Source organism: Acanthopagrus latus, chromosome 6 (genome assembly GCF_904848185.1).
Source record: "Acanthopagrus latus isolate v.2019 chromosome 6, fAcaLat1.1, whole genome shotgun sequence".
Taxonomy (NCBI): Eukaryota; Metazoa; Chordata; class Actinopteri; order Spariformes; family Sparidae; genus Acanthopagrus; species Acanthopagrus latus.
Genome location: NC_051044.1, coordinates 4658476 through 4670165, shown reverse-complemented (window position 1 = coordinate 4670165; position 11690 = coordinate 4658476). Strand labels below are relative to the sequence as shown.

Here is an 11690-nt window from a genome sequence, read left to right as displayed (position 1 = left end):
CAACAAGAGAGTGGGAATTAAAGGACTAGAGCCGTCTAATCTGGAACAACAGAGGAATGTCAGGGAGATGCCACAGCGCCCTTTTATCCCAGATGTGCACGATTAGGTCCACGGGCCCGATCGCTGCGCCAGACTCTGCTGGATCGGATTTCTTCCTCTGCTAATGCCACCGGACATACGATCTGACATCGGTAATGATAATTACTTCAAATGACTTGTCTCCCATTGTGGAAGGAGTGGAAACACACACACACACACACACACACACACACACACACACAGTCAAACGAGACAATATCTGCTGAGCTTTTAAGGGAAAAAAAAAAAACAAAAACACTGTAGGCTTTCTCACCAATTTGGATCTGGTTAACGACACCGCTCTGAACATTCCTCCGCACTGTTTAAATGTTTCACAGCTTCTTGTTGTTTGTGTAAGAAGATGAAAATATGGACCAATCAGAAGGTCACAACAACAACTCCTTGGGTTTCTTGGAGGGAAAACAGAAAGCCGCTGCTGAGTTTGTTTTTTGTTTTTTTAACTGTTTTGAAATATTCGTATGAAGTTCATCATTAATTTGATGCTGAGTTTAAAAACAAAAGGCCAGACGCTGTCGACAACACCATAGTTCTACTGCCGATGACAGCCAAAGAATGAGGGGCTGGATTATCTGTGTCTTCGGTGTCTTCAACACACGTTTAACCAGTTTTGACAGTGTTTAAACAACACAGAGCTTTTCCTAATACCTTCTCAGCAGTTGGAGTCAATTTGCAGGTTCTTTCGGACGGAGAACACATGATGAGCATTACGCGCCGAACGTATCCGAGAGGCAGGATATCCTCGGATGGAAGCAACATAAAAGCATATAGCTCTGATGGAACTGATGAGGTGTGATGTTTCAAGATGTTATCTCGCAGCAGCGCGGCCTACGTAAAGAAATACAAGTCCTTTTTTAGCCACGGGGGAACCGAAATGAGGTCGGCGGTCGAGAGTGTGTTATCTTCTCATCTTCATACCTTCTGTCATCTCTTCTGCTTCCAGCTGTAACCCTTTTATTTTCACTGCTCAGGACTTAAAGACTCACAAGATCAATACTTGGGTTTGAATTTCGAAAAAAAAAAGAAAAAGAGAGAAAATACTAGGATGACTTTCTTGCGCGTAATGCCAGCTTTTCAAAATTCTCACTTTTTCCATCATATTCTGTCTTTTCTAGGAATCACCCCATGCAGGATTTTCCTCCTATTTTTCATTTTAATTACAACAGATAAACATTTTGAGAGCCGTTTCCTCCCCTCAGCCTTCGACTTGTTCCACTGAATGCCGTCATCCAGAACTCTGGGTCGCACCGTGTTTGTGTTACATTTCATTTCCCATAAACAAAAGCTCATGAGCAGTGTTTCAGTGATTCAAACACAGAATTTACAACAAAAACAGGTCAACTCTGCATTTCCTGAAAGTTCCCTGCCAGCGGCTGCACTGAGGTTAAGGAGTCATCAGCGCCGAGTCTGTAAACAGAACTAGAACACGACTCCAGGGATGATTTTGTTCTCCGTCCGCCCAACAATCAATTGTTTCAGAAATTACCTCAAAAATGTATGTGTTCAAGTGACGGAGTCGTAGGAATAATGATTATGATGCTGCTCTTTGTTAGCCAGCTTTGGATGTAGCAGGCCACCATTAGCTACAGGAATTAGCGACATGTCACAACATGCGATGGAGCTCAGCTAAACTGGGTTCAGCCGCCCGAGAGTGAATGTGGCTGGACGCTGAACGCATCCTCCAGGACCACCAGAGGTCAGTCTGAGGACAGGCGAAACATACGGAGGTTGGAAATGTTGTGCAGAGCCGAAACACTTTCACATCTTACTGTGAATTTATTGTGACTAAACCAGAGATGATTGCCAAAAGACAAACCAAGACTGTTTTGGTGAGTTATATTTTTTTGTGTGGGGTTTGAATGAAGTGTGTTTTACGGTAAGTTAGTTTTAGCAAAGGTGAGATACTGAATTCACAAGATGTTAGTTGTATTTATTTAAGAATATTTAATTTGTTGACATTCTGTGGGTTTATTTTATTAATTTATTACACTAACTCTTGGAATCAGGAGGCAGGACAGGCTGTGGCTAGCTGGTTAGTTTTCTAATTTCAGCAGACGTCTCTGCAGCGCGCTACACTTCACAGCTGTTTCTTTACACTCTGTTGATCAAGTTAGTTCATCTTTTTAAAGCCACAACTTTCAAATTGCTCATTTTGATCACGTAATCATTTAACTTACTACATGATGTTCTCTAAACCTTACCAAGCACAGTGTTGTCACGTTACAAAGCTGATCTATCTTTCAACAGTTTTGGAAATGATGCTGTGCTGCTGATGGCGTCAGATTAACATTTTGTTGCTTAATCTGAAACTGCACATTCATAAGATTCAGTTCAGTACTAAATCTGACATGTGCTGCATTTTGAGTGAGATGTTACAGCGGTAATGAAGGACCGCTACCTGACAGAGAGGCTCCCTCTGAGAACTAACCTGATTTGGAAGTTTCTGTTGGAAACAACTGCGAGTCTGAAATGAATTTGTCCTTGAAATAAAAGGCTGAGGTAACACTTGGCAACAAATATATCATGTTGGCGTTTTTGATGTGCTGCGCCGCCAGTCGTGTCCAAATGTCAGCCAATCCAGATAAGAGTGTGTTCAGACTCTGCAGGTTCATTATCATTACGTCATCCAATAAGAAACCATGAGACTTTTCATCAAATTAACAGAAACAACAGGCACTAAGGAAGCTTTCCTACGCCGCTGCTCCTGAGAGGAGAAAACTGTGAGCTTCAGCCTACAAGTGCTAATTAGAAGTAGCACATGTTGGATGTTTTATTTATTTATTTATTTATTTATTTATTTTACAGGATCTAACCTTCCCACTTGGCATTATAAATTGCACAAGTGTGTCAACACAGCACATAACAACAGACCAACAACAGGGCTGGCAGATGTTGGCAGTCCGGCGTCATAAAGGTGAAATCAAATAAAGGGGAGCTGCGCTTATTAGAAACAGGTTCTGCTGCAGTTTGTTTGTGGTCGATTTTAAATGTATCTCTAATGAGGATTAAATCTGTAAGCTCCTTATCACACCTTCTGTTTGCACTTCCTCCACCTCCCTCCCTCCCCTCTCTCACCTGTAGGACACTTTCTCTTCATCCTGCACCGCTGTGTCTCGCTGTTGGACGGGCAAAGTGACGCTGCTTTCTCCTCAGGTGTTCTGCCGGACTGCCCGCCCCCCCGGGTCCTGGTCTGCTTGCCCCACCTGAAGCCGCAGTTGGCGCCGTCGTGGAGACAGACGCTCCACTCGCTCCACTCTCCCTGCGGAGCCAGGAGACAGTCCTCTAAGAGAGACGAGGATTAGAAAGAGACGAGTCGAAACGATTAAAGAGGCTCTGAGTGACAAGTTAAAGCAGTTTACACGTATTAATCACATTTCAGTGGCGGATTGTAATGTGATGTGAGAAATGAGATGGTTTCTCCTGGTTGCCTTTTCAAGCTTGTGGATGAATTAAGTTGTTTAATGCTGCTGGACGGTGGATTTCTTTGGATGTCATCCAGTGCCTGAACTCACTGACTCTCTCTGCTCCACTAACAGGCAGCAACAGTCACTAAGGTTGGTTTTGAAATGTAGTCCGCAAACATAAACCAACGACCGGCTTCCAGCACAACACAGACGTTCCACAGAGCCCATTTAAAGATAGACCAAAACCACCAAAACCAATCTCCAGCAGTTAGTAGCACCAGATCTTTGGGGACATTTCCAACCAAGTGATTAGTTAGTAGTCAGTTAGTTTATTAAATATGGCACCTTTCACTGAGCAGACTCACAAGCTGCTTAACAAACAAGATTAAATGAAACATCAAAACCATAAAAAAAACAGCAAAAAGAGGAAAATTAAACAAATATGAAGAACAGTACAGTGCTGCAGTGGCATATTGCTGTCCTCCAGTGCTCCAGTGCAAACAATTTTTTTAATGTTAATTTTGTACGAATGTGTTTTCCTGGTTTGCAGAAACATTCAAGGCCAGCATTTTATTTTGGCTTTCCACACGCAGGTTAGATGAAAGCCTGGACTGAGATAATGAAGTTAAATCAATGAATTGCAGTGGTAACCACATAGAAAGACTAATGTTTTCTTGATATCCCGGGAAGCCACATTGCTATCAATGCAGATAGATGGATGCCAGCTGCGGCATTAACACACGGGAGATTCCACTCGCAGTGATAGTTGCAGCTTTTTCTGCGCGGTCCACAACGGAAAAATGAGGCCAAGACAGAGAAACATTTCTTGGTAATCATCGTTGTCAGATTATAATGAATAGATTTCCATTGACTCTTCTTCTGGAGTAGCTTGAGGTGTGTACCAACAGTCAGACATGAAACCTCAACATCGCCATGAAAACCAGATGTGGTGCCGCTGCCAAGAAACGACAGTAGCTGCAGATGTTGCAGGTGGACGATGGAGGAGGAATCTGGAGCCCCGAACAGCAACGAATGATGAGTGAGCTCAACGATATATCTCACTTAGTCAGAGAGGTGGGACGATACACAATGAGATATGAAGATAAATTTTTAGTATCCTCTAAAGACTTCTAATGTGAATCGTGTGTTGTATGGAGAGTTTGGCTCCTTCAGATCTGGCTGAGAAAAAGACGAAAAAGAAGAGACAAAGAGAAGATGAGAGTTCATCAGAACCAGAAGAAGATAGGATTCATGTCTCAGAAGACTTCAGGATGTCCAAATCAAAGGCAGAATTTGTAGCTTGGATGCGCATTTAAGCTGTCGTCAGTATTTAGTGTGATCAAGAGTTTGCTGACTTTTATAATCCCCGTTGAGAACAAAGATTAGATTCTTCTGAAAGTGTTTCAAGTTATTTCAAGATTTGGTTCGCTCGCAAAAACTGTACTAAACTAACAAACGGGTGCAATTTATCAAAAGTTGCAAATTTCTGACCAGAATCTGCTCAACATGAGATTAAAAAACAAAACAAAACAAAAAAAACACAAACCAGAAGAACTCAGTAACATTCACACATGAAGTACTGCAGGAAAATGGCCTCAGATAAAAGGAGAGGGTCCGGCAGGAACACGCCTGCGTTTGATTAAACGTCTCAGATTAGCTTCGCCGATGCCTCCATCGCACAGCTGACCTGCAGCGAATAACTGGCTGGGGTCGAGTTCACACATTTCCAAACAGACAGTTACTTGAAACAGTCAGTAAAAGTTTTACAGGTGTAACAGCGATTTAAGCAACATTCCAGCCTTTTCTCCCTCCCAACCAGGGTTTGCGTTGGCAAATGCGATCACACCGAGATGCTTCGCGTAGAAACCATCATTGCTTTGTTGGTGTGGCGCACTTCTCCTGCGCTGCGATTCTCGAGCAGTTTTTGGATGCGTATACAAGCTGAACTGTTGTAAACTTCTCGGTGCAAGTTATAGAGTCGCTTCGCTCAGCAGTATCACACTTCACATCACACACACACACACACACACACACACACACACACACACACACACCATCAGGGCATGAAAAGCTGGACAGAATAAACCAAATGTTCTGCACCATTTGTGAGAGGGCAGATCATAGTGTATGTTTTGCATTGCACTGTTGTTCAAATGTAGACTGTATTTCTATTTTCAACACATGTTGTATCGCTGGAGTTCTGTAATATTATCAGCCAAATTGGCAATTGGATAAAAAGTTTGATTTGATTTTAACCTACGTATATGTAACTTCTGTGACTAACATTGTTATTTTACCACAGATCATTACCTTTCCCTGAACTCAACCTGGTCGTTTTGGTGCTTCAACATTACCAAGCTGCAACTGTTTTAAAATGTGAACTGTCCCAAACTCTCAATATGTGAAATGTAATGCAGCGTGCTCTACTTTGAAAACGTTACCAGATGTTGCATATTTACATTTGCTAACCTGATTGTGTTGTTGATGCCAGAGAGGTGCCTATCGTGTCACAGCTTGAAGTTTGGGCAACTGACCAAAGCCTGCCGGATTTGACGAGTTGGGGGGTGGGAACATGTCGCGCGCTCACATTAGCATTCTGCCTCTGAGTTTTAACCCCGGGGCTCATGGGATGTGAAGTTGAAATGCAGAGAGATCTGGTCTGCATGCATAATTCTAACATTACCCAGGTTTCTAACGGACATATTTCTCCTCCACATGTCTGTATAGACCGAGTTACCTCATCAAGCGAACATCAGCGCACTTTGGTTTTCCATCTGCTCTGCTGTGGCCTCTATATCTGATCGGCGGTAATGGAATACGTCAGTGTCAGACTTTCACTTTTTGTTCACCTTTTGCGCCAACGTTACATCATTTTTCATCATCAGTTTTTTTGTGCAAATGACTGTATATGTTTTGGATGGATCAGAATCCTGCATCAGGTGGTCAGATGCTGCACTCCCACAGTTTCTTTCTGCATTTTCAGGTTTATGAAAACAACAGACGGAGAAGATAAAGCTGATTTTATTTTTGTATTTTTCTAAGTGGCCGGTAATCAAAAGACCCAAATCAATAGTGCATTAGTGAATCTCTATGTGCTGTTTGGCTTTCCTGCCCTATTTGTGGCTCTCAGCCTCCAGCTATTTTGTGGTACGGGTGACGAGCAGAAGAACAGTACATCCCTGATAAAGAAGACTTGTTTGTTTTTACTTGCAATTGCTCTCCAATAAAGCTGGATAAATGTTTCTTATATTTGAATAAACATATATTGAAGTAAGTTTTATTATACTGTGTATTTGTGAAGTCTTTACTCACCGAAGCAGTCTGTCTGGTGGGCGAAGGTTCCCTCTGGGCAGCGGCTCAGACACTTGCCTTTGTGCAGCTGGAAGCCGGCCTTACACTTGGTGCAGAAGTCCCGGCTGAAACAGTGCTCGCAGTCCAGAGAGCGACACTCTGAGAGGAGGAAGACCATCAAAGGTTGGGGTCAGTAAGGAATTAATTCAGGGAGAAACGGTTCCTTTTTACTTTAGTCGTGAAAGTGAGACGTAGGTGACAGAAGGTTGTCTGCCAAAACATTGTCTACATACCATATTAACAATTCTACAAATATCTTTCTCGTATCAGGAGGCAAAACACTGTATTTTTCTAACGTTTAACAAGTGTTTTTTTTGGCCTAAACCTAACCAGACCGTGAGCACAGTGTTAGGACAAGACTGAGCCTGAAGAAACATTAGGTTGCCACATAAAAGAAATGTGAAGATTTGCCGTATCTGTATCTGGAGATGTATAATGCCAACATTTTTTCTGGTGACTGGTTTTCAGACATACTCATGCAGCGGTTGATGTCCTTCCCTCTCTGTCCGTAGTGTCCTGCAGGGCAGGCGTGGAGACAAGTACCATGGTGAGACATCCCATCTCTCTGCAGGAACAGGAAGAGTCGCTCGGGACAACGCACGCAGCCGTTGTCGCGGGAACACTCCAGACAGCTCCGACAGTCCTCTGATGTCTCTCTCTGAGCTACGGGAGACCACAGAGGGTGGCATCAGGACAGGAGGCAGTTCGGTTAGAATTAAAGCAGAGAAGGGTAAGGCGCTTGGAGGAACAGGCGGGGGGAGGGAGAGCATGAGGGAGAAAAAAAGATGCCACAAATCCTCAGAATACAGAAAGAGTTTCTGGACTCCATGAAAAATCCACCACCGATCTCCTTGATATACAGATGTGTAGATCCCGCAGGCAGAAAAACGTTCACATGCAGCCACCATTTTACATCAAAATAAGCTGCACAGCAAAGAATGAAAAAGGCAATGTAAAACAGGCAATATGTTGAGAAACAAATAAGATAAGTGTGTTCACAAGTAAAGAACAGCTCTACAGTGAGCAGTGTAAATACAGTTCATTGTGTATTAAAAAAGAGCTGCAAGCAGAACGGAGCATTTGTTTGTTATTGTGTTAATAAAGTTGATTGAAATTCAAACAGGTTTGTTTACTGTGCATAGGAAAGCAGCTTGGTTAGCTTATGATATTATCTCGGGATCTATCCACACATACACACAATTATATTTTCTAAAACTGTAATATCTATATGTTTTGGCCTTCTGTACACATGGAAGCACCTTTTTAGGTCACTGACAATTGAACCTTTGGAATAATATTTATATTATATTGTTTCTTTCCGGTTACAGGTTAGTTTTTTGCACAAACTGTGAATTTCTCAAGATTAAAAAATATGTTTTAAATTGACAAACATCATGTATATATTTCATGTCATAATTCAGATGGGATCAAAAAACGATTTGTCTCTCTCCATTTACTACCATACAAAGTTTTTTTTCTGAAATACAACAGTCCGCGAGGGAAACCGGAAGATCGATCTGCTTCCTGTTTACAACGACACACGCATGCGCAGTGTAGGTAATAAGCATAAAAATGCCCGCTCAGAGGTTATAATGAACTCCAAAACACACGTTTGGACGGATATTTTTAAATCGCCGTTGACAAAAACACCTGTTTTAGTATAGACTAGGCCTGAGAGGGGCTTTCAGTTTTCCCTCTTTTGTTTTTGTGATCTTCATTAGCTGCTATCCACTTGTCAGCCCTGTCGGAAGTTAGAGGGCCGAGGTGTCATGGCGGCTACTGGCTAATGAGATGTAAACACAGCCGAGCAAGTGGAAAACCGTTGTACAGTTTTTATGTGTAATACAGAAATGGGTGCAGAGTTTAACGACGAGTGACGGACATATACGGATCTATCCATGAGGTAAATACTTTACTATGTGTTTATTTTGTGTTGCTTCTCAGGACGTAATGTGTTGAAACCGAGCGATTAGCACATTAGCATGCTAGCAGCGTTAGCCCCTCTATCAATGTAGTCGCAGCTAATGTCACTGTCTGTTGTTAGTGTGTGCTCATGTTATCAGCTAGTTTAAAGCTCATATGAACTCTGTATGCGTAAGTAAGTGAGAGAACTGTCATGTACACAGTGGACCAGGGAGCAGGAAGGGAACCGGCTGGAGGAGTAGACGTATCCCGCTCAGCTGTCACTTTGACCGGACTGTTGCCGCCAGTCAGCCGATAGCCTCACTGGTCACTGTGTCAACCATCTCCTCATCCTTCACCCATGTTCCTGATGAAAACTAAAGAGATTGGTGGGTAAAAACTAACCGGCACACATGTTATTTAGTTTCTGAGCCTGCAGTAACAAGTGAAATAGCCAAATGTTTTACTTTTGGGCCACTGCTGTTATTGTCATCTCTACCGATGACTGCTTCAGTGCTCAGATAATCTCAAATCTTTCTCAGAATGTAGTTGGTTATTTACATTATTGAAATAAAAATGCAAACAGCAGTTTGTATACAGTTCAAATGATTAGTTTCTAACAGTGAGTGCGAAATCTTTTTTATTTCCTACTCTGACTTGTACTTTATTTCTTGCCAGACACCTGGCAGCACTTATACTCACATATTCTACATATCTAATATCTATAACTGCAAACAGGAGTATACATCTGTGTGCATGTACAGATTTCTTTCCTTATGAATTATTTATTTAAACCTCGCACTAGGTGTGGTTGGGCTTACATTACTTGCCCATCATCATTTTACTTTAAAAAAATCAATAGTCCCAGAACCTTTAGATATTAATGAACTTGACCTTAAATGACAAAGATATATTCATTTATTATTAACATTTACAAAATTGTTATTCCATTGTCAACATTCCTGTATGTCTGCTGTTAATTTCCAGTGGTTTTCTTCTTTTCTGCATCTGAGCACATGCATCTAATTGTGGACTGTCATTCAAAGCAAAATGTCTCCGATTATGAAAAAATAATGTCATAGATACCATTTTTAGATGTCACACTGACAAATTTTTAGTTGGCAGTTTTGTTTTCCAAAAGTTAAGGATCTGATTGCATGAATGCCAGTGTTTTCTGTTTGTGTGGATTTCTCACAATGCTGCTAAATTGACTGTGATGTAGATGCCAATAGAATACACAGCATGAAGTGTGTGTATAAATATATATACATATATATATACACACACACACACACATATATATATATATATATATACACACACACACACACACATATACATACACACACACACACACATATATATATGAAGTAGTATAAATTTGTGGTATAAAAACCCATCAAACATACATGAAAAATACATATATTTTCACATTTTTTCTCTGGACCACGAAGAGAGTTCATTCCTGACAACATTTGAACTCGCTGATGATAGATTTCACATGTCGTGGTAGCCTGACAGTTCGGCTTATGTGCAAGCCAAAGTTAAGTCTTATTATATTATAACAGCGAACAGCGATGTCGGCTCCCTGATGCGCACAAGACTCGACAGACAAAGTAGGAATGCTTCCAAATCGACGGGGATAAGCAGGGATATGGAAAGACGGGCGAGGTGGGATGGAAAAGACGGATGGAATGAAGTAAAGAGGGATGGAAAGATCAACTGAATCTGTGGATGAGATGAAGGGCAGCCGATGGTGAGCGTGCGTGTCTCTGAGCAATCGCAGAGTCTGATCTTCACAAGATACCTGCGGCCAACTGCAGCCGTCTTAGTGAGTGTGTCTGTAGGTGTTTGTGCATGAGCAACTAAAAAAGTTTAGACTTTATAAATGCAATCAGGTGACTGATAGACATCTTAAAGATCCCAGTTCATATAACCTCACAGACTTTGTGGAGAGAACATGAGCCTTTTTCACCTTGGAAGCCAAGTTTTTTTTATAATTATACACCTTTTTTAAGCTTTGTTTATTTACAGACTCACTGACCAATGATTCCTTTGAGTTATGATCCATCTCAGCATTTACTTACATCAGTCATTGGAAAGTAGACATAATCTGCCAGATACTTCTCAATCAGGGAAAGTGAGGCTGGCAATTATTCAAAAGAACGGAAACTGTTTGGTTCAATATGTAAACAGCAGGAAAACCCCAAAAAAAATGTGAAATCATATGTTGCCTGCAAGTGAAATATAAGAATTGGGAAAACTAAACATATAAGTACAAATATTCAGAATACGAACATGTAAACATTAGCGACAGTAACATGTACCTGTGTAAAATTACCATATTAAAAAATTCATAGGAATTCACGGTGAAAAGTAAAACGTGTTTGATCAAAAAATATCATACAACCTAAAGTGACTTTGACTTGGCAGAGCAGATTCAAACATTTGGTAAATATGAAGGCAGAATGTAGAAAAAAGCGCTGAAGAGCCCATCAACCAAATACTTAACCTCACTGACTTCAGTTCAGAAACTCTTTGGACCAGAGGGTTTTTTTTCCGTCAGCTCCTGGGTGTGTGAACGTAATCCATCAAATGAAAAGAAAATCTATGTGACTTCTGTAGAACTGACATGAACTTTCAATAACAAGGCCTTCTTTTTAGAGCTGCCATTTTGCAGACGATCAATCACCCAAAAAGAAATCCATCACAGACGAAGCAGAAATACTCTTTCGTCCATCAAAAGATGCCTCAATAGATCAATTTATTGTTTTACTGCCACTCTCCTTAACTGCATTTTTGGTTATCATAAGACAAGCTGGCTGGAAGTAACACAGTACAAGTGTGTTTGATAAATATTACAGCCCAATACGTGACTAACGAGGTGGGATTTTCCTTGATTTAGGAAAACTCTGCTGGTTTTCCAGCTTAAGGTTA

General features: G+C 41.2%; 1 protein-coding gene and 2 long non-coding RNA genes across 9 annotated transcripts in view; 2 read left to right on the top strand and 1 right to left on the bottom strand.

Moving 5' to 3' along the window:
- The window catches only part of rspo4 (R-spondin 4), a 35014-nt gene that overhangs the window by 15746 nt on the left and 7578 nt on the right, over positions 1-11690 (bottom strand). The window contains exons 2-4 of the mRNA XM_037099904.1: positions 7326-7514; positions 6813-6950; positions 3172-3378 (exon numbers count right to left, since the gene is read on the bottom strand). Coding sequence (XP_036955799.1) covers positions 3172-3378; positions 6813-6950; positions 7326-7514 — 534 coding nt within the window. The remainder of the gene's footprint in view (positions 1-3171; positions 3379-6812; positions 6951-7325; positions 7515-11690) is intronic.
- On the top strand, positions 767-3317 carry LOC119020534. Its single transcript, XR_005075361.1, has 3 exons — positions 767-1925; positions 2902-3010; positions 3178-3317. It is a non-coding gene; the product is annotated as an uncharacterized LOC119020534 (long non-coding RNA).
- The window catches only part of LOC119020529, a 154716-nt gene continuing 151415 nt past the window's right edge, over positions 8390-11690 (top strand). For all 7 annotated transcript variants that reach the window (XR_005075352.1, XR_005075354.1, XR_005075355.1 and 4 more), the window contains exons 1-2: positions 8390-8754; positions 8978-9142. This is a non-coding gene — a long non-coding RNA (uncharacterized LOC119020529). The remainder of the gene's footprint in view (positions 8755-8977; positions 9143-11690) is intronic.